The 23976-nt window shown below is 39.2% G+C and overlaps 2 protein-coding genes across 3 annotated transcripts in view; both read right to left on the bottom strand.

Annotated features, from left to right (window-relative positions):
* Positions 1–3188, bottom strand: part of sptlc1 (serine palmitoyltransferase, long chain base subunit 1) — a 39268-nt gene extending 36080 nt beyond the window's left edge. The window contains 1 exon segment of the mRNA NM_001079574.1: positions 3121–3188. Within this exon segment, the coding sequence (NP_001073042.1) occupies positions 3121–3174 (54 nt within the window). The 5' untranslated portion in view covers positions 3175–3188.
* A 7715-nt stretch (positions 3189–10903) lies between these two features.
* Positions 10904–23976, bottom strand: part of LOC594909 (CDC42 small effector 2) — a 60638-nt gene continuing 47565 nt past the window's right edge. The window contains exons 4-6 of one of the 2 annotated variants that reach the window (XM_031900776.1): positions 17006–17107; positions 15872–15989; positions 10904–13362 (exon numbers count right to left, since the gene is read on the bottom strand). In XM_031900776.1, coding sequence (XP_031756636.1) covers positions 15891–15989; positions 17006–17107 — 201 coding nt within the window. In that variant the 3' untranslated portion in view covers positions 10904–13362; positions 15872–15890. 2 annotated transcript variants of the gene reach the window in all.

Here is a 23976-nt window from a genome sequence, read left to right on the forward strand (position 1 = left end):
TTAAAATATATTTTACTTTTTTATCTAATGGCACAATTATCACACTGACGTGCTTATGGTAATGGCCAAGTACAGCTTATAACTAGATTGCTGACTGCTGTACCACAAGAAAATATTTTTTTATAAATAAAAGTGGCATTGATGAGTGATACGATTGCTTTAGCATGATCTTAACAGGAAATATGACTCTATACCTGTAGAGAGCACATATTGAATTCATGTTGCACCCTGAAGGTAATCATAAGGTGGTAGCAGACCCAGAAGCACAACTGTTTATGGCTAGAAAGATAAGTTAAGCTACTATTGTTTTATTTCTGTCTGACTACAACCTCTCTTATCAACTCCTAAGACCCTCTCTTATGGTGTCCACAAAGTGCTAGAAGGGTGTGTGATCTTTTATCACTGGTTGGATAGGGGTTTAGGCCTGAAAAGAAAAAAAAATCCAAAAAGATTTTTTAATGTTGGAAGCCATGCAGTTCATGAAGCTATATCCAGAAGTACTGACTTCTTAATGCGGTATCCCCATGTGTGTCCTTATTTGGCAAAACGATTTGTTATGCTTTCATCTTGTAGCTCCCAAGTTAAAAAAAAAAAAAAAAAAAAAGCTGTGGCTCCCTGTTATAGAATGTCCTATTCCTAGCAAAATAAAAAAAAGGGAACTTACAGCAAATTATATGGGAATATCAATCATACTACAAGATAATTTAAAGGTAGAATTAAAGGTAAATTACCCCTTTAAATCCTTTAGCAGACACTCTTTAGATGTAAAAGGTCACAGGCGGTCACTATACAAGCAAACCCTGCATGCAATTACTGTATATATAATATATAGTATGTCCCGTTACGCTTCTCAGGGGGCTCCAAAACTTGAATCATTTCTGGCTTTGTATAAGTATCACAAATTCTAACTTCTATAATTGGTTTAATGTAAGTGCCCAATGGTTTGCGTATATATTTGGGACCCTGTACTGAAAATTATGAAATATAAGTAGCTTCATATATGTATGTATGTATGAAAGCAGGGGGTCAGAAAAAAGTCCTTTTGCAAGTATTACTAGTCTTGTAGCATGTGTACCCAATTTATTATAAACACAAGTTTTTTTTTTTAATCAAAATGGTTTACAGTCTTTAAAGGAGAAGGAAAGGTTAAGTCACTTGGGGGTGCCAAAATGTTAGGCACCCCCAAGTGACTTAGAACGCCTACCTTGTACCCCGGGCTGGTGCCCCCGTATGGAGAGAACAGCACCAGCCCGGGGCAGCTGCCGGCGCTACCTGCTTCCTCCTCGCTTGCGCGCGCATGCGCAGTAGAGTGAAAAGCCGAACTTAAACATTAAAGTCGGCTTTTCACTCTACTGCGCATGCGCCGGCCCACGGATTTCGGCAGCAGCGCGCAAAGGAAGGAGGAAGCGGTGTCTACAGGTGCCCCGGGCTGGTGCTGTTTTCTCCTAACGGGGGCACCAGCCCGGGGTACAAGGTAGGTCATGTAAGTCACTTGGGGGTGCCTAACATTTTGGCACCCCAAGTGACTTAGCCTTTCCTTCTCCTTTAAATGTGCTAGAAAACTTTGTGCTTCAGACAAACTAGTTGCCAAAATTCGTCCCTTTCTTTCTACTGCAACAGCTAAGCTGCTCATGCATGCTCTCATCCTGTCACGACTGGACTACTGCAACCTGCTATTAACCGGCCTCCCTAACTACCATCTTTCCCCCTACAGTCTATATTAAACACTGCTGCCAGAATTCTCCTCCTCTCATCCAGGAGAGTTCAGGCCCTTCCCCTGCTAAAGTCCTTATTGCGGCTTCCTATCAAACAAAGAATATCTTACAAACTTCTTCTCCTAACCTTCAAAGCTCTCCATTCCTCTGCTCCTCACTACATCTCTTCCCTTGTGTTTCCGTACGTTCCTGGCCGACTCCTTCGTTCCTCGCAGAGCAATCGTTTGGTTGTGCCCCCCACTACTACTGCGGTTCCCGCCTTAAACCTTTCTGCCTGGCTGCCCCCTACATTTGGAATGCCCTCCCCGATTTCCTCCGGAGAGAATCCTCCCCCAGTCTTTTTAAAACTAAGGTTAAAGACTACCTTTTGGAGCACTCGCCCAGCACCTGATCTGGGAACTGGCACTTATATTGTAGTGTCACCCACTGTGACCTACAGCACTTATATTTGCCTATTTGTGTCTGTTAGTTACCCTCCCATATAGATTGTAAGCTCTACGGGGCAGGGACCTCCTTCCTATTGTGTCCTCAACTCTTAACTTATTGCTGCTATATTTATCTGTATTTATTGTTATACTTTGTATTTATCTATTATCTTATTAACACCCTGTTTGTATTAATGTATTCTACTGTACAGCGCTGCATACATAAGTAGTGCTTTATAAATAAAGATATACATACATACTATTTGGAATCTGCATGTGTGTTTGCTTCTAAAGAAACCAATATCCAGATGAAAACGACTAAGAAACTGTGTCAGTGCTATATAAATACTGGGAAATAAATAGCATGAAACAACGAAACAAGCAAATATTGATGGGACATGTTGGTAAATCCATAAAGCTTTTGATTTCTTTGTGGAGACTGAATTGGTGTCCACCTGATCAGACTGCTTGAGCAACAGGTGAAAGGCTGTATGTGGGACTGAGTTTGATAGCTTGGCCACCTATTCAGCTGGGCAAATGCTCCTACTGTATGTGCTGGCCTCCAGCTGCCCTGGATCTTTGTATCACTCCTATGAATTGTGGCAAGGCACGTGTTTCAGAACTATCGCAGTGACTAAAGAGATTGTTATCACTTCTGAGTATCTCAGATATACTATGGGGGAGGGAGTCTGGCCAAATATTAAGATAGTAAACCCCAACATATTTGCTAAATCTAGCATTATGTATGGAAAGTCTGATCTCTAGTCGGTGGGATAATAAGCCTCCCTAGCAAATATCACTGCCTCAATCCTAACAGCCCCAAGGCAGGACTCGCCCAAGGTGCAAAAGAGGCGAAGGTTAGCAAAAGCAGCACAAAGCTTCCGGCGCCGCTCCTCTATTCAGTACATTAATGTACATGAACTTTAACTGGGCTTCCTAAAGCCCCACACAGGGCCAGTGATTTATACTGCAACTCGTACCTCGTAAAACGCCTGTACCATTTCCACCAAAACCCACTGCTGACTTGTCGCCATGTTCGGAAAGCGTCAAGGCCGGAACGGCACACAGGAGAACCCGTACACTTCCTGGTTCGCTTGAGACAGTAAGAACGGGGAGGCGTGCAAAACCAAGCAAGCCCATCTATTGGAGTATTCCTATAAACGTCATATTTTACAAGCCAATTGGGTGCGACGGGCTAAGAGTAGGCGGGGTTGAGCCCTTGCCTCCCAATGAAACATGAGGTGAAGTAACAGTTGAATTCCGGGCGAGGCTAATTATCGTTTACAGGGCAGGGTGTGTTGTAGTAACTATAGTTACAGCGGAAGTTCAGGCGTGGATTTCAGACCTTCCTTGTTTAGAAGTACCTAATGCGCCATCTAGTTGTTACAAGCGGTCTTTGCACGCAATTCATGTTAAAGTTTTTCTGTAAAGTAATGAAAAAGCGCTACTTATGTACACAGTGCTGTACAGTAGAATACATTAATATAAACAGGGGGTATTAAAATAAGTATTACAATAAGCACAAATAAATAAAAGATACAATTGTAATAAGATAAGAGTCAAAGACACAAGAGGATGGAGGTCCCTGCCCCGTAGAGCTTACAATCTATATATGTGTAATAAATAGACACATTACAGCAAGAAATCCCTGTATTTTTTTTTATTTTTTTTTTGCACCGGTTTAGCTTAGCTTCACCCTTGCAACCCTTGCTACATGCGAACTAATGCTGCTAACTGATTTGAAACAGTAGGGCAGAGTTGTAACAATTTCCTATATTCAGGTGCTGGGTTTTTAGGTGATAGCAGGAACAAACTGCTGCATTTATACTACACAGCAGCCTGTAGGCTGTACTCACTGTAAAAGGCACCCAGATCCAGTTTAGCTGGCTGCTTGTGGGTGACAGGTACAAATATTTCGGATTTTAGTCTGTCGCAGCATGTAGTCAGCGATGAGGAATTTGGCTGCCAGAAGCAAGGCAGCGAAGTGGAAGCAGCAAAACTAAAGCCACATATTTAGAAAAAATGCCTTATTCTACGTCAGATTTTCAGACTGTAGATTTTCGCCCTTTCAGAAACATTAAAGTAAAAGTTCATACTCACCTGTAGGTGCCCCAATAGCACAGTCCTTATGTGAGGTTCTTGATAAAAATACTTTCAAGGTCAAATATAGATACATATACTTTTTTCTAAAGTGAAAGACACTAACAAATTCATCCTGCAAAATAATATTAGCATAAAACAATGAAACAAATAATCATCATTATTTCTTAGCTTTTTTTAAAAAAATTATACATCACTTAAAAGATAATAAGGGGAACTTTTACCAAAAGCAGCATAGACCGATTCGGCAGCTTACCGGGCCATGTATGGGCACTAACGGCGGGCCTGCCCGACTGATATCTGGCCTGAAATCAGCCAGATCTTGATCGGGCAGGTTTGAAAATTAGTTGGATCGAATGAGCCAATGTGGTCCCCAAACCGACAGAAGCCTATACCTGTTGTTCAATATGATCGTTTGGGCCCAGGTCCAAACATCGAATTAGCCCGCTATCGCCCACCCGTAGGTGGGGATATCGGGAGAAGATCAACTCGCTTGGCGACCTCGTCAAGATGGCGACCTTTGGAGATGATTGCCCAATTTGGCTCCTAGGGTCCATGCAGACTAGCTTGTATCTAGTAGGCTTGAATTGTAATAATGTTATGTTCTCATCCCTGCTCTTGCGTGTGTGGGTGTGTAATCAATTGGCATGCACCTAAATGAGGCTGCAGTGTGACCCACCTCTGCCCAGTGTCAGCTGCTGAAAATATCTTGTTTTTATCCTTTGCTTTTTCTGTTTTATTTGGCGTTAAGGCTGCTCTTATACTGGCTCCATGCATGCAAATCCTCTCAGAGGCACTTTATGATATACATCACCATAGTCGTTACACATGTCGTTCTATGTCTGATATTATATTTCTGAACTGTAACGGAGTGATGAAAATGTGTGCCAATTATATATTGCCTGACATAATATATTCCCTTTTTTTGTCATTTTTGCTTCTTGTGCTCACTACCAGATGTACAGTAACTGTTTCACTATCCAATGATAATACCTGTTTCACAATTACATCTATCAATAGGTATTGATAGATGATATAAGATAGATAGATAGATACAAAAATACACAAAAATATAGTAACTAGCATTGGTTCTTGGCATTTGAACTTGTGTATTAATTGAATGGTACTCCCATGTCTGATGGTGAAATTAAACAATACTGCCTAGCAGGCATTCTGACATTTTTTATAACTTGGAAGGCACTGTTTTATTATTTATCTTAAATGAAGTTACCTCCCAACTATGTTTGTTCAGAATTCATATATGTAAACACTCTGTACTAAACAAGCAATTTGTCATTTTAAGGAAAGTAAAGTAACTGTTACTGATGTTGACAGATGGCTTACTCAAATCATAGCAGATTTAGCAAAAACAGACTGATTAAAATACTTTAGATTATTTTCTATTATTATTTCCTATAGCTAATCATTTGTTTTAGGCACTGCTTTGTTTATCTTTTATGTTATCGTTTAGTCAGTAGTCTTGTTGCTAGTGCCTTTGCTGTAAATCTTATAATATTGGTTGTATTTTTGAGGATTAGTGGCCAAGTTAGTTTTGAATCAATGTTTTTGTTTCAGTTTTGACATGCTTTGTATAATAACATGAAAGCATAAGCATTATTGTCCTCATGTAATTAAATCAGTCGTTGAATTTAAATTTGAGGTGTATGATAACGCAACTCAAGATGTTATCTTTTTCTGATCTGTGGTTATATAATGTATGATTATTTTTTTTGCCTTATTTACAAATGTACAGACATTTCCAGAGGTAATAGGTTATTCACAAATGCTATAGTTTGCAGACACAAAGCCTGCAGGAGCAGGTGCATTTGAAGCTACGTCTGGGAGCTACTGCAACTGCGCAAGCTCCTGCAGGCTCCGAACAGGCAGAAGATGGCGCTTGTGAACTCCACTGCATGCCTCTGCATGTTTATGACAGATTCACACTGGTTGAACCTCTTAATTTGAATTAGGCATTAGGTTTAAGGCACAAGGAATCCATGTACCTTATACCTGCCTTTGTATAGATGTAAAATACAGATTTCACTGGAACTGGCATTTTACTAGTGCAACCTGCACATTATTTGCAAACCATCAAGAAATCGAACATTTCCTAATCCACTAGTGGAACTCGAATAATTTTAGGAGATAAGAGGCTAATTCTGACTGTATGAGTATGAATTATAGACTAATAGATTTCATTCTTTGTGATTTTAACTTTTTTGTGTTTATGTTTGTTTGGAATTTAAAATGTAACTTTGCAGCTTCTGCAAGTCACTTCAAAGTTCAACTGTAACATCATCTCCATTCTGGAGTTTCTTTTGAAGTTCTCATAGCTGGTGGTATGACCTATGTTTGAAAAAGTCAGGGCACTTGGTATTTCCTCAGTGGTAACTGAGGTTGAATGGGGTTTATGATATACGGGAACATGTTTGCAGGGTTTCTTTTTAGAAATTGTAATGCTCACTGTTGTTATTGGCAGAGCTAAGCTGTTTTATTTGCCAGGATCAGTCTACAAGTCATGAGGGACTTTTGGCCTCTCCATTGTTGTTTTATGATAATTACTATGTATAATGTACAGTATTTAGTGTTTTTGAACTGCAAAATGGAAACATTATTGCATTACACAATATATAGCATCTGTTTAAAATCCCAGGTTTTATTTGCTGGCAAAGAGATGAATTAGAAATTACACTATTCTCTTTTCTTGCAGTCTCCCTGTTTACCCATTTCTTGCCAACAATGGGTGTTTGCTACCTACTTAAAGTAACTGGTTAATGAAAAGAATAAATGTTTTTCTTTTTCTAAAGCTTTAAAAACGTACTATTATCAAAGACCAAGTAACACCAGAATAACAAAATGTATTCATTTGACGGCACAGACTTTTTCAATTTTTAAGTATTGTCTTTAAAGCAGGAGTCCTATATTTTCCTGGGTGGTTAATATAACCCCTGCTTCCTGGTTCAGCCATCTTTTATTTGTTTTCTAAATAAAACCCTAGTTACCCCTTTTTTGTCTATAAAGCCCTAGATGCTACATGTTCAAATTATATACATATTATCAAATATCTGAACGATGGTTCCTGTAAATAAAATTCTTTTAGTCTGAGTCTCCTTCACGAAGATGCTTTCATAGACTAGAGGTGTAGACATTTCTTTATTTGTACTGCTTGGAGGCCAATTTATCAAAATTCAAAGTTGAGAAAAAAATGCAAGTTCAAAAAGTAACAGACAAAACATAAGAAACTTTTTCACATTTTTTTTTTTTATTAAAAAAAAAAAAAAAAAAAGCCTACTTTGCGTTTGTTTGCAGAAAAAAGTTGTACGCAAGAGAGAATCAGTGTTCCATTCATATTCAATAGAGTTGAGAAACTCAAAACAACTCTAACTAGGAATATTCCCAGTTAGAGAATATTCCTATAGACTTCTATAAAACATTGGCAGTTTATACTGGCAGATTCTTTTCTGGGGACTTTTGGTGGGGAGCTTTTTTTTTTTTTTTTTTTTAAATAAATCTTGACTATTAGAGGCTTCAGAAAATACTTTTTTTCTGGCACCTTTTGCTCTAATTGAGAAAAATATACCAGCTCGATTTTTGATACATCTGCCCCTTAGTGTTACACAAGAATTCCATCCACAAATGAAACTTCAGTGCTTAGTGATGTCATCAGTTATAACCAGTGCTTAGTAGTGTATATCTATATCACTTGGCTCACTGAAACGTGTAGTATTATAAAAATATATATACCCACTGTTGTAAAATATGAGTATATAAGGGCCAAAAAAAATACAGAACTGAATAATTTTTTGTGAACCCAAAAACAGGGGCAAGAATAGATCACACTAGACTTAAATATAAACTTTATGTATCTGCACTTTACCTTGCATCTCTGGTGAAAAGGAATTTTGATGAGGCTAGGGCTGTAGGGGGCCCTTCCAAGAGCAGCACTTGCGGATGCACAAGATGGCTGCGCTCAGCCATCTTCTAAAGAAAGGAAATTGTACTTTATGCTCCTTAAACACATCAAAGCCCATAAGGATGTGGGATACCCAGCAAGCTGTTCATAGCAGTGCAAATACTGTTCCATGCTAGGCAACTCCTGGAAGGTGCTTTTTTGGCATACAGCACTGGTACTATTCTCAATGAGTTACATACATTAAAAGGCACGTGTTTTCCAGTCATGCATTTTTCTTAAACCATAACAAGACTCCAGTTTCTTTCCATGCTGTGTAAATGGCAGGGTCCGACTCCACCGGCAAATCTTATAATTTTTATAGAAGTTATGGTTTTTAACTTTACAACCCTGAATAGTTTATATAACCATGTTGTTCTACAGCATTTGGCAGGGCTGTGTGTATTCTCTGTGGTTTATGGATGTCATTTTCAGATACAGCGCACATCTGTACCACTCGCAGGTACATACAGATTTTGTCACTTGATTCCCTTCACTTGTAATACTTAAAATACCTCTTCAGCTCCTATATGTTTGTTACTTCCTGTGCCAATACCTGACCAGTCTGTAAAGGGAGAGGTCATGTGAATTGGCAGAACAATCGCAGCTGGGTGCTATTCTCATAGCTGCCAGTAGGTGGAGAAGATAAGCATTTTTAGCAATGAAAACAATTTCTGACTTTATTTTGATCTCTGCAATTTTAAGGCTTCATGCAACCTGCTTTTTGGAAGGGTAAAAAGGGCTGTGGCTTTAAAGAACCAGGGCCAGAAATCAAAAATAGGTGTAGGCAGAGGAGTCATGTGCCTAGAGGGCAATGGTGGAGGGGTTGCTGGACACGTACCTCTTCTTTCTGCCTATACCCCTACTTCAAGCCCATCCTTCCCCCACCACCCGCTCCTAAAGTGATCTTGTCATGCCCCTCCCTTCTTGCCACCATGCATGCACGCTCTTTTGCATGTGTTAATACATGTGCAGGGGGTGGGGTCACTACCCTCTCACTTAGGATTGATGTCACTGTTTTTGGAAGTTACTGAAATTTTTTTTACAAATGCATATACAAATATATCCTTTACTGTACAAGTTAATCCAGGCTAATGGCACATGCAACAATCCACCGGGTATTTTAGTAAAAAAAAAACACCTGAGACCACCCATGCCACTTCCTATTGTAAACTGAAGCTGCCTAAGGGCAGTGGTAGACGGGGAGATTAGCCCTGCGACAAATCTTCATTACTGCTGATCGTTGATCAGTTGTGACATAACTGCATAACAGAGCATAACATTGCAAGTTTTTGCTACACAGATTAGTCGCCAGAACTCTTTAAAAAGTCGCGGCGACTAATCACCCCATGTGTCTTCGCCCTTAAAGGGGTTGCTCACATTTAAGTTAACTTTTAATCTGTCTAGGGAAAGCCAGCAGAAAGTCAGACAAACAGACCAGAATTCCAGGCAGGAACACAAAGGGATTTCAAGGGTTCACATGAACATTCCAATTTCTGCATGTTATGTAAAGGATTCCAAGAGGGACTTTAAAAATATAACTCACACATTACCTTTGATTAAGAATTTCTGTAAATATTTGTGATTTGTGTTCTAAAAAGTGTGTAAAAAAAAAAAAAGGCTTAATTTTAGCACAGAACATTAAGTGACCCACAGTGTGAATCACAAATGGCACAAGTGCACGATAAAAAGGCAGAAACGTTTTGAGTAAGGCTCCTCTGCCAGACATGGCAGTTTCTGGACTTCGGATGAATGCAAGCCTCCCCAAAAAGATTATTGATGTGCCTGCATCCAAACCCACTGTGTACGAGTATGCAGTTATAGTTTCGTAACAAAATTTGCTCCATATGCCTGCACCCGGGTGGCGGCACATACCATGTGTGGCAGGAGCCTAAGGCATATTTGGAGGCATCCTATGGTTGCTGGCATGACAACAGTAATAGGCTGCCACAAAACCATTTGTTTGTTGTGTTTTAGAAAAGTTGTATTGTCTCCCTGTTGTAAGACAAACGATTTATCATTGCATACAGCCCAATTTACACAAGTAATTAGGTTTTGCATGGCAGCATTCAAAATGGCTCATTTACTAATGGCTGGGCAAAGTGCAAAAAAGAAGTGTGACCACTTTGGACCCTGTCCTGCCATTAGCACTTTTGCAGGTATTGTGCTTCAGAATGGAGTGCAAAGATCTATCTTTCCGTATTAATACAGCAATGTATTCATGGGTAGATAACATTAATGGAACCCCCCCACCCCCTTGCCCCATACCTTATGTTTAATTCAGACAGAACAACAACATAACTGCCTTGTGCCTGCTGCCACAGCGCTGTGTGCTTTACATTAGATTTTGAACCTGAAGGTGCATAGCCCAGCAAATACCCACGCTAAAATGCTTCTTGTATAAGCACTGAGGGGATGCGAGTTTGGATCCCTAAGTGCTTTAACACATGCATTCAAAGTCATCATAATTGACCCCTGTAGTTTCTAAATAATTGGTGGCACCAAGTTCCCACATGCCTGTGGGGCAATAGTACTTTCTTTCCCATTCTTAACAAATATATTCATACCTAAAAAAAAAAAACAATCTTGATTCTTTTATCAGCATCCCTATAAACCAATGTTATCTAACAAAATTAGATCTTAAATTACTTCTTTATTTTCCTGCAATCCTGTGTAATACTAATAGAGGCACTGAAGAAAAAAAGCAAGCCAGGGATGAAAGAAAATGTTTATTGAATCAATGTCAATACTTCTCTGTAATATCTACAAGCCAACACTGAACTGACTTCATTCAAGAATGAACACAATGTACAAAAAGTATGTTTTGTTATAAAAATATGTAAATTATTTCTTTTTTTTTTTTTACTCTTGATCAAAGAATCTGAAAATATTTTTTGATAAACCTGCTCTTCGTACAGACCGGGGTTCAGATGATAAAAGTATTGCAGTTAGTCCTAGCACACTTGGCTGAAGTGTTTTAATGGAAAAAAAAACAGTGCGTACCCACAGAGTCAGCCTGTCTTGCAATACTAGATTCTCTCTAGGCTGTTGGTTTTCCTTTGTTCACTCCAATAGAATATATACTCTATTTACAAGATGGGTTTATCGATCACTTTCTCTCCTTGACAAAGTCTGGGTGCATAGTAAATTGTATGCAAGAAACATTTGTTTCTGTATTTATTACAGAATTGCAGACATTTAAGAAACAAACCTAATGCAGACCTGCATAGCCTGTACTTTTCATAAAGCTTTCCTCTGGAATTATAGGAATAATGCTGCATTGTGGGTACAAAAAATGGCAATCTGCATCCATTTTAGCCCTGTGTGCATGTTTTGTAAATAAGCATATTGTCTCTAACCTGCAACCCAAGCACCACGTAATGGTAACAAACAGCTGATGATGCTGCTAAGACCATGTACGGAAATTCACCCTCGGAAACAACCCTGTTGGAGTGCCTACACCTACATAATGAATTTATGTGTAAGAGGTATCTTTTTAAAAAGGGTGATAAACACTTTTTATAAAAAGAGTATAGCCAAGTGCCACCTGTAGCTGAACTACAACTGTTGGCAAGCCATGGCAATCTCTGAATGGAAGCTGCATTTCTGTAGTGTAAGGAAACTCCTTACCTTAATGTAATAAATGGAAACACAACAATCACAAGTGCCACATTAAATTGCGTGACAGTATTGGCTGTATGTAAATGAATTCTTAATATATGATCTAGAGTTCTGCTTGGCAATAGATACTAAGTATACAGTTTTTTTGTTTTTTTTTTTTAAATTAACCATTTGACTGCAACAGATGTACAATGTGCCGAGGATCCCTCTGGCATTCTATTACTGAATTGTTCTTTTAGCTTCTCTTTCTGCACATGGTTTTATGGAGTTGTGTGTAAGGTAAAGGCTGCTAGATATAACAGTACGTTTGGCAGAATATTTCCAGACAAGCATTCAACCAGACTTACAGATAAATCTCATATATTCAATACAATGTCAAGTCGTTTTTCTCTAAGCCCATAACAGGTAATGAATACAGGATCAATAACATGTACATCCGAGAAACAGTGCAATATTAAAAGAATTTTTTTTCACAAAGTGTGAAAAGAAATACATGCTTCGGAACCTGAGCAAAAGACTTTTTACCAAAAGCTGGAAAAAGTCACCCTGTATGTTAAGCCAGTTTGTCGATTCCTATTCAGTCTGGTGTAACAGGCATCCAGATCGCTGCACACAGCAATTCAATAATGGCCTTTAGGTAATGGGACAGAACCTGCAGAAAAACAACATGAAAGGGGGGACATTGCAGGCAGAGTGACATGCTGCCATTAGAATAGAATGGCTGATGAAACGGCGATGGGGGTTCTATTTGTTTCCTTACAGACAAAAGCACCAACACAACACATTATAGGTTACTACACGGGTTTACAATCTTGAGGTCAGATCTTTCAAATAAATATACTGAACATTTACAGCAGAATTCCTTATGAATGGAAGATTTTTTTTATTATTATCATTATTATTTTATTATTACCCTCTTCAAAACTGGCTTGGGTATCACTAAACTGACAGAATGCTAAAGCAGCTATGATAAAAGAAGTCTTTTTTTGTTTCCTTTCTTCTTCTAATAGACCAGGTACAGGCTGGTGCCACCAAGGAAGCCAGTGTTGCTTTCCCCGTCCTGATAAGCTGCTGTACACAACAACTTTACATAGCATGCAATTCTTCTATTTCACTGCAGTCCAAATTGCAATTAGCATTGTGCTTGCAGGCCTCAGGCCTCACATGAGCAATGAAATATGTTAGGAGCTTAAGCATTGCTAAAAAATAAAAAGCAAAACAGAAAAAATTATTAAAAAAAAACAAAAAAAACCTGTATGCGACAACACAGGGCCTCAAAAATAAGGTTATTTAAAAATTCTATTTTATAGAAGGAAAGTAAAAGGTTTTGGCAAAGACCAGAGCCCTGTGTTCAAGTGAAAAGGCATGGTCCAGCAGAACTGATAAACTACATCCTCAGCACAGGCCAGCATCTTTTCCTATCTGTCATCACACGAGGGAAACAATAAATCATCTGGCAGGTGATGGAACACACAGAAGCAGGGTCACCAACGCAAGAATGAAGATGGAGAGGGACAAGGGGCAGGCGAAGTTAAAACCAGCTAGAAAGGCTCTGCAGAAGAGAAAGGAATACATCAGAACAAATGGTTAAGCAAATGATAAAACAGACATTAAGTAGTAAATAAGTAGGGCCTTCCTTATTTATTTTTTCTTTAAATACTTAGTAAAATATACAAGCCTAGGTTATTCTGAATGTTATCCTTATTTATCTGCATTTATTGGCATAGCCATGTTGTAAGCCTGTACATATGTAGGCTTTAATGCTCCTACACCAAGGTGTTTTTGTTATTTCCCAGTGCTTATGCATGATTGAGATCAGTGGCGTTAACTACTACTAGGCCCCCCTGCAAAAAAAATCTTCAGAGGGGCTCAGTGCAGAGTAGCAAAGTCACCCACCCCACCCCCTGATGCATCCTCCCCCCTCCTACCTGCAAAATGGAGGATGCAGAGCCTGCATTCAGAGCTCCCCTGTTTCCCAGGCCCCCGCAATCGTGGGGTCTACTTCCTCTATTGTTACATCACTGTTTGAGATCTGAACACACCTAAATGCATGAGTTAATGCATATTGCTTTTCATAGCGAGTAATGGTGACCAGAGCACCACATGTCATAACCTTTAGAAAACAGAAGAGTAAGGCAAAAACCAGAGGTGAAACTCCTTCTTTACTATTTAAATCTTCTTCAGTATCCACTCATCATATGTTTTTCAGATGCTGATGGTCAAGTATAATCATCCACTTGACTGGTTCTAACAACAAGGCTAACAGCACTGTTTGCTTAAGGAGCTCTTTATTTGGTAAAGATTTGTAGCTAAAATCACTGACATTTCACCCTGTTGGGGTACTTTCCAATAGAGAAAAGTACTGCCATGTTTTCCCTGCACCAAAGTGTTCACTATCTGAGTTGGGCGCATGCACAAAACAGTTAAGCACCCAAGTTGTACAAAATGTCAGCCCTGAATCAAACCATTGCACGACAGCCCAGGGTACAAGGTCAGCAATATTAGTCACATGGGGGTGCCTACCATATTGGCTCCCCACAGTGTGTTTTTTTATTTTCTTTCTCCTTTGAACTAATGCTTTTTGTGCTTCATGAAGCCCTTAAAACAGACACATGTAATAGATTACTTCCCTCCAATTTAGTCTGAATTTTTTAAAAAGCAAAGTTTGTTTAAACAGCAGGTTTTTTCCCAAGCAAAGAGTCTTTTCTAATTGTGACATTCTTAGCACTCTGAGGCATATTTATAAAGGTGTCTAAAATGTCCAAAAAATTTGACACCGAAAAAGAAAAGTGTTGAGGTTTGTGTAAAATAAACAGTATATTTATAAACCTTTTCCTTACGCTTAAAAGAATGCCATGCACTGCATGCACTGTGATCATGGAGATAATCCATAGCCAATCGGCATATTTATAAAAGGGTATTTTTTTATTTTTAAAGGTTATCGCCAAAAATGATTCCTTTGTTTTATACCACTCTAAGCCCAATATTTAAAGTCAGTGGGACAATTTTAGGATTTCTAGCATGAAAAGTGGTGTAAAATGGTATATAAAAAGTTACAAGAATCGGTGCCAGACAGAGCAATGCAGTGTGCAAAGTACAAAAAGGGGGTTCATTAAATGACCCCTCATCCTTTCTATATACAATAAGAAAGTTTAAAAGGACTATAGTGCATGGTCGTTGATAGGAGTGGAGGTAGCCCATAGTCATGTTTAAAAAAAAAAAAAATCTAAATTTTAATCTATTTTTCCCCTTTAAGGAAACATCTATAGAGATGTGTTGAAATACACCAAGCACCATCAATTAATCCCATGTCAAACCATGCTTATAAAGCTATGTAATTAATTTATGTTAGTCTGTAACAAAGTATACATTTCTGGAGTAATACTAGAACCATGTAAAACTGGCATTGGTTCTTGACATCTTTATACAGCATTTTACACTGCTTTTTATGTTAGGAATCCTTTGCTTTCTGAAATTGTCCCACTGAGTTTAAATATTGGGCTTAGCGTAGTATAAAACAAAGACATCATTTTTGGTGGTATCTTTTAAAAAGAAAAATACTCCCCTTTATAAATATGCTGATTATCTATGGATTATCTCCATGATCACAGTGCATGCACACTATCTGAACCTGATTTCACAGTTAAAAGGAAATCAATCTATGTCTCCTTGGGACCAGTTCCCAACGGCCTTATGATCACAGTGTAATGCAACCCCTTCCTCACCATGTTCCACTGTGAACTGATGGATTCCTCTGCTTTGCACAGATTCTCTGGAAAGAAAAGGGACTTCACGTGCCAAAATCAATCAATTCACAATGGTGAGGGAGGGGTGCATTACACTGTAAGCCTAAGGGGTGGGAGACTGATCCCATATAGTACAGAGATAGAGTATCATGGTTTCCTTATAATTTGTGGAATCGGGTATTTGTATGTAAAAAAAAAACAAAAAAAACATTTACTTTTGGAAGTTCATATAGTGTTTATGGCTGTGCATACAAAGTTCTAAAACATATCACCCCTCTGTTCTGTCAGGTTTTGCTAGACTGCAATTAAACTTACTGCCGATGTATTCCCATGGTTATCCTGCCTTTGTATCCACAAGCTGCATTTGAACATTCGCAGACATATTTCCACCATAGCCACCTTTGGACTGCATTTGGTTTTGAATTGAACTCACCTAAAAAAATAGGATCCAAATGTTATAATAAGAAATGAAAAACATTTGCATTGGTTTAGACATTTAATTCCATTTAATGTCTGATACAATGTGAAAAATATTACCAACAACTGCAACAACATATTAGTCTGCTGACAACATGAACAACCACACACCTTGCTTGAAGACCACATAGAGAGCATCACAACTTCTTTACAGGATGGAATAGGGATTTGAGTGGCCTTTATTTTTTTTTTTCTATGTTATGGAATGTTATTGTTTTTTTCTGAGAGTTAAGTCTGAGCATGAACTGTACCATGGTTAAAGCAAGACTAGCAAAATAGTGGAGCATGTACTAATATATAATGGAAGAAAAACAAAGTATTCTAGATTAAGTTTTATATAAAAATGGATTGAAATTAACTACATACATGGTTGTATAACAGCACTAGTCTTTTTTTGTGCCTTGCTCTTTAAGATACAAGTACTTATGTTCTGCATGATTTGCGGGACCACCAGTAAAGTTCGCCATAGTCCCCTGATCCAGACCAACCAATTACATGTTTGCTTTCGTTACTCTAGCAACACTTGACCGAAAAGGCTTCTTTGTTCTTGCCGATGCTTCCACAGAATTCCTAAAAAACTTTTCTAACACTTAATCTAAAGGTGGCCATACACGGGCAGATTTAAGCGGTCGATCTGAGTCCTTTAGACCGAGTTGGCATCTTATATGCCCATGTATTGGACACCCCCAACAGGCCTCCCTAATAGATATTTGGCCAAAAATCAGGCAGGAGTGGATCAGGCAGGTGTGATTTTCTCATCAGATGGAGGACTGCATTGGCTCATTGATGTGCTCCTTGGGCCGACGGCCCCTATACCTGTCATTGTAATTCGATTGTTTGGCCCTAGGGCCAAACAATCAAATTAACTAGATATTGCCCACCTCAGGTGGGCATATCAGGAGAAGAGCTGTTCTTTGGCGACCTTGTCAAACGAACAGATCTTACAGATCTAACATGTAAATATGCACTTACTGAATTCATTCCACTAAAAAGGTCTCCTGATCCTACATGTGCTGTGTGAACAAAGTTTGTGGGTTCACCAATCATACTTCTGTCAATCCGCCTTCGTCTTTTCTGAAAAGAAAATGATAAAACAATAGGTTTACATTTTTTTTTTGATGCTAGGGGACATATTTATTACCATTTGATGTTTATGTTCATAGTAGAGGTTGTCAGATCACACAGAAGAGATCTTAATCTTTTTTTGTCTTGGGTGCATTTACTATGAATGTGAACATGGAATGATAAATATGCTGTTAAAATAGGCATAACACATATGCATAACAACTTTTGTATTCTTAAAAAAATGTATTTGCTTAACACCAGTGGCGTAACTTGGTTGCGCCGGGCCCCCTGCAAACAAATCTTCTAAGGGGACCCAGCAGTGTTGCACCTACCAGGCCGCAACACACCATCTCGCTATTTAAAAAAAAAAAGAAGAAAAAAAAAAAAGGACGCCGTGGTCCACCCCCCCCCCACAACCGCGGGGTCTGCTGTATAGCTAATTTTGCCACTGCTTAACACTCATATGAACTTGTTTTTGTTACTTAAAAAGTATTTGAAAGCAGTGCAGAAGAAGTGGATATAACCTATGAGGAGCACAGTCATAATGTGTGTGCCATCAATTGCTCGCAATTCTGTCCCCCTGGCACGTATTAATAGGCTGTGTGTACTTGGCCAGGCTGGAAAGCACTCTAACTGTGTATGTTAGCAGATTGATGTGACAGCTCTAGCAGGACAGAGAAACCCATAATGATTATGCTTTAGACTTATATTACATTAGAAACAAAAAGCAAAAAGGGGAATAAGTATGTCCTGTAGCCGGATATAAAATTAATCAGCCAGGGTCACGGAAAGCCAGATTGTAGTAATTATGTGTATGATCTGAATTGATATGGTACAAAAATTGAAAGGGGTGCTTGTAGCATATTTGCTATGTTATAAGAAACATTTTTTTTTTTTTTTTTAAATATTGGCAACTATTTTGTACATTCTTCAACTACAAATATATGCCTTGAAAAACATCCATACTAGGACCAAAATGTTTGTATTAATTAATTTATATAGATCAATTAGTGTGTAATTGCTTATAATATTTAAGGTAAAATTAAACAAAAACAGAAAATGATTATTATTTAAAATTATATGAAACCATTTAAATTCTAAATGTATTTCCTTAAAGGTGAAGTCAAAATCTTAACAGGGTTAAAACACAGCTAACTGAAGCTCTGTATTCATCAGTGTCTTCAGCCCAATGAGAGCACTCTGGTATAGGACAGTCCCTTCTTTTGTTGTTTTTTCAAGTCTGGTGCAGAGCAGTCCCCTGCTTTTCTTCACATCAGAATGGCCACAGGCTCTGTATGTTTCCAAGATCTGTGATCAAAGCTGATTTCAGGAAAATAGCATAAAATGCAAAATACTAAGGCTTCTAATTACAAAACGGTAGAGAATTTAATTTCTATTGCAAATTATTTGGTCTAAATAACACACAAAATGATTTTTGATTATACATCCCCTTTAATGATTATATATCTATTTCCTACTTTGATGAAGCCTCTAGAAAACTTTGTTATTTCCACACTTTATAAATAGATTCTTTATTCTTTTTACATAAAAAAAAAATCTGCAACCTATTATATTTTTTTCTGCCATGAGAGACCACACCTTGAAAGCCTTGGGCCTGAGTGGATATGTATAGATACAAAAGGTATAACAACAGAGAAACACTGGGAAATGAGGTAGTTTCCTAAAATTACCAGCTATGCTTTGTTGGGGCATGTTCCTTGGTTTCTGAATTCTTGTGCGTTACCAATAACTAGAATTGGCACCAAAAATAGCTTGTGTTATCAGGAAGCACAGAGGATTAGAAATCTACTTAAAAGGCAAGATATATTTCTATACATTGCTTTATAGAACAAAGATATATTTGGATTTTTTAAAAATACTTTCCTTAATAATGTTAAACACAAACTTTTTATGTGACTAAAGCCGTATACTAAAGAACTACTATGTATGATAGTAGTAGGGTATGGGTATGGGATTTGTTAAGCAGAAACTCTTTAGCTCAGAATTACCGGAAGGCTACCTTCCATAGAACACAGAAGATTTCAAGAATGTAAAATGCTATAAAGCTTAAAGCTTTTATTTTAATAAAATCTGGCAATAGGTTAAAGTATTATAAATATACTTCTGTATGACCACTGCTACAGATATTTTATCTGTTTGTGCCACACATCAACTTTCCATTTTACGGATTAGGTAACATAAGGCCTTGCAATACAATATAGAATTATACAACAGCTATTACAGAGCCCATGAGAAAGCTTGTCATCTATCGCTGTCCAAATCAACAGCGGAATATGCCAGATTCTGTCAGATGACTACAGAACAAAAGGTCTATTTAGAAATATGTTTTGGTCAAACACTAAAGTGTGACTGCTTGTAACCAAAATAGAGAAAGAAAAACATTCAGCAAATGCAAAGGGAAAAAAAGGAATAAAAAGTGCAGAAAGTTACCATGAATCATATGACAGCTATTGCACATCATCTACATGGGTATGTTACTACATTCTATTAAAATTTGCCAGGAAAATATGGCTTATGTGTGTGTGCATACAGCATTGAAAACATAATGCAACAAACTAGTGGGGTTATGTAATAAAGGGCACTAGGTTTGCCCAGGTGCAGTAACCCACAGCAACCAATTAGCATGTAGCATTTCCACCTCACCTGTTTAAAATGAAACAGCTAATTGGTCGCTATGGGTTACTGCTCCTGGGCAAAATTATTTTGCCTTTTATTAAATATGGGGTTTGGGACTCTGCTGACATACACTAATGGGAATAATACAAAACCTGTTACACCTTAATTTTTATATGAATGGGAAAAGTGCTGCTTATGACAGAAGTAAATGCATTGTGCCATTAGCCTAAGGCCAGTGCCTTATGGGTGGCCCCATAGAACAGTGTGGTTTTATGTGGTGTTGGCAAGTTCAGCGTGGTGTTCGCTATCTGCAGACGTTGGTAGCTAGTCAAAATACCTAATGAATTGATCTTTGGCTCCCACACCATACCAATAATAGGTTATTTTTTTAAATCCTTATTCATGGTGTAAGAAACGCTCCACCATTTGTTTTTGTGATCTGAAATAAAGACTACTGTAATTTTTTCTTTGCTCCTACTTTGGTGTGGTCTTCAAATATGTGTAAGCCATAGATCGATTCACAGCTGCAGATAGGCAGCCATGGGTGGCGGGCATACAGATCTTTAGCTACATTTTTATAGCTTAATAGTCAACAATGGTATTATCCAAAGCTCCCTCCCACTTAAGTTGCAGGATAAGGGCTCTGGCACACAGGGAGATTAGTCGCCCGCGGCAAAACTCCCTGTTCGCGGGTGACTAATCTCCCCGAGTTGCCTTCCCCTGCCATCCCACCGGCGAACATGTAAGTTGCCGGCGGGGTGGCAGACGCGGCGGCGCGATTTCTCGGGGAGATTAGTCGCCCGCGAACAGGGAGTTTTGCCGCAGGCGACTAATCTCCCCATGTGCCAGAGCCCTAACAGATCCCACACACTAGTTGCAGGCTGTGTAACATTAGCCTACCCCTTCTTATCAGTCTAATCAGCAGTTATGTGCATACAGGCAGGGTTACATCCACATTTATGCAGAAGACAAGCTGCTCTGAGTCAAAATCAGATTCAGACTCCCTGGCATTTCAAAAACTATGGTTCCTCCAGGCACTTCCTGAGTGCTGTGACTCATGATGTCATGGAAGCACCCACATGTAATAAACATGCATAAAATGAATACACGCACATTTGCCAAAGTTACAATTGTTTGTGGCTGAAGTGCCAAAGTGCAGCACAAAAGTTTAAAGAACTGCGGCAGGCATGGGGTTAATTAGATATCACTACTGATATTATAAAAAAATGTTACATAAATTAGCACTGTATAAGACCATGTTTTAACCTTTTTGGTATGGGACATTATTTATAATATTACACAAATTTCAGTGAGTCATGTGACAAATTACATCACTAAGGACCAATTATAACTGATGACATCACTTAGCACAGTTTATATGGATATCATTTACAGGATATTAATGGCTCTTGAGTTTTAGGGGTGTCTCTTCCTATCCCTTGCACCCTGTCTGATGCTTGCATTAGCTTTATTTATCCACACCCACACCCACCCCAAACTGGCAACTTTAGAAACATGCAGCAAAGGGAAGACTGCAGAGATGGATAAGCCAAGTGGCATTTTGTGCAACAATGTCATATGTGTAACTGACAATTAAAATTGCCTGGTCCACCAACCACCTACAACCCTATCCTGTAGGTCCAAAACCCACAGGTTTCCCTGCATGTGGGGCTTGTCCAGGCTGACAGATGAACCACATGCCATTACAAGAGTTTCATTTCAGCATGGCTGAAAAAGGGTTGGGCGTTATGACATGGCTTGGGTACTTCTGGGGGTATTAACCAGTGCTATTTATTTACCACATGAAAAACACTGAGCAACTCTTGCAATCTTAATAACAAAACAATAATATCTATATGGTAATCACAGCATTAAGTTGGGCTCATATTGGTTGGTGTGTGTATGTGTATATTATGTGCACTGGGGTTCATTTGTAGGGGTTGAACATGATAGACTTTGGTCTTTTTTCAACCCAGCTTAACACAGCTGAAACTATGTAACTATGGCACTGGTTTGAGACATTAATATTCATAGTAATGATCGTGTATAGAGTTGTTTTATTGGTTTATAAACCATGGCTTCTAGCCTGAATCCTAATAACAATAATAATGTTAAGTCCCCAGTTTTGTTAAACAGGACAAAACATGTCTACACTTTTTGGTAACTTGACAGGTTTTAGTTAAAGGGGTGGATTACCTTCAAGTTACCTTTCAGTATTATTCTTAGAAACTTTTCAGTTGGTTTTCATTCTTTATAGTTTTTGAATTTGATTTCCTCTTCAGGCTTTTTAGGGCTCTGGTACACGGGGAGATTACTCGCCCGCGACAAATCTCCCTTTGTTGCGGGCGCCTAATTTCCACGATATGACATCCCACCGGCGAAAATGTAAATCGGCGGTGGGATGGCATACGCAGTGACGAAATCCTGAGGTAACTCTGTGATTTCCGCAAATCGAACCGCCGCGTATGCCATCCCACCGGCGATTTACATTTTCGTTGGTGGGATGTCATATCGGGGAGTTTAGTCGCCTGCAACAAGGGAGATTTGCTGCAGGTGACTAAACTCCCTTGTGTTATCAACAAATTGATTAAGGTGTGCTACACAATGGACAAACCGGCTAGTTGTAGCCCCAGGTGCAAGCTGAACCCTCAGCCAGGGTAAAACAATATCCAGGATAAAATGAAAAAACAGCAAAAAAACGGCAGTGTGCACTTGAGTAAAGTCACTTTTTTCTACAACATTTCCGGAGTGCTGCTGTTTTTTCATTTTATCCTGGATAAACTCCCTTGTGTGGCAGAGCCCTTAAATGGGGGACACTGACCCCAGCAGCCAACTCTCTCTCTGTGAGGCTACAATTCTATTGTTATTTTTATTGCTTATCTTTCTATTTAGCCCCTCTCCTATTTATATTCCAGTCTATCTTTCAAACCACTGCCTGGTTGCCAGGTTAAATTGAACCAAAGCAACCAGATAGCTGCTAAAAATACCAATCTGGAGAGCTGCTGAATAGTGATGAGCGAATCTGTTCCGTTTCGCTTCGCCGAAAAATTCGCGAATCTTTGAAAAGATCCGCGAAACGGCGAAAAATTCGCGAAACGGCGAAAATGTTGTGCGACAAAAAAATTGTCGCCCGCGGCTATTATTTTGTCGCGCGGCTATTGTTTCGTTTCCCGCGGCTATTGTTTTGTCGCGCGGCTATTGTTTCGGCGCCCGCGGCTCTTGTTTCGGCGCCCGCGGCTCTTGTTTCGGCGCCCGCGGCTCTTGTTTCGTGGCGCGCGGCTCTTGTTTCGTCGCCCGCGGCTCTTGTTTCGTCGCCCGCGGCTCTTGTTTCGTCGCCCGCGGCTCTTGTTTCGTCGCCCGCGGCTATTGTTTTGTCGCGCGGCTATTGTTTTGTCGCGCGGCTATTGTTTCGTCGCCGGCGGCTCTTGTTTCGTCGCCCGCGACTATTCATTTTTGACGCTGGCGACAATTTTTGGACGTGCGGCGAATTTTTCCGCGGCGAAATTTTTCATCCGTTTCGCGAAACAATCAGCCAATGGCGAAACGCGGAAATTCGCCGCGAATCCATGCCTGGCGAAACTTTTCGCCCATCACTACTGCTGAACTCAAAAACTGCAAGTAATAAAAAATGAAGACCAATTACAAATTCTCTCAAAATAGCACTCTCTACATCATGTTAATTTTAAGGTGAACAACCCCTTTAACATTGGTAACCATATACCGTATATACTCAAGTATAAGCCGATCCGAATATAAGCCGAGGTACCTAATTTTACCTAAGAAAACTGGAAAAACTTATTAACTCGAGTATAAGCCTAGGGTGGGAAATGCAGCCGATACTGCTAAGTTTCAATAATCAAAATAAAAACCAGTAAATTACATAAATTGAGGCATCAGTGAGGTATAGGTTTTTAAATATTTATTTAAAGGAAAAACCGTAAACTAGCTCTGTAAGTGGAGAAGAGGGTCAACAAAAACAATATGAGTACTACCCTATGCTCATTGTGCATTGGCAAACTGGCAGCAGACCCAGTCCCGGAGGACACGTAAGGGGGGAATAAGTATTGCGTGGGCCATGGCACTGGAGGGTCTGGTTGCGGGGGGCCTAATTTGCACACAAAGAACAGAGGGTGCTAATCTGGAGGGACCCATGGCACCTGATTTGGGTATAAGCAGAGGGTGACTTTTTCAGCGCATTTTGGGTGCTGAAAAACTAGGCTTATACTCGAGTATATACAGTA

The sequence above is a fragment of the Xenopus tropicalis genome, chromosome 1 (assembly GCF_000004195.4).
Source record: "Xenopus tropicalis strain Nigerian chromosome 1, UCB_Xtro_10.0, whole genome shotgun sequence".
Lineage (NCBI taxonomy): Eukaryota > Metazoa > Chordata > Amphibia > Anura > Pipidae > Xenopus > Xenopus tropicalis.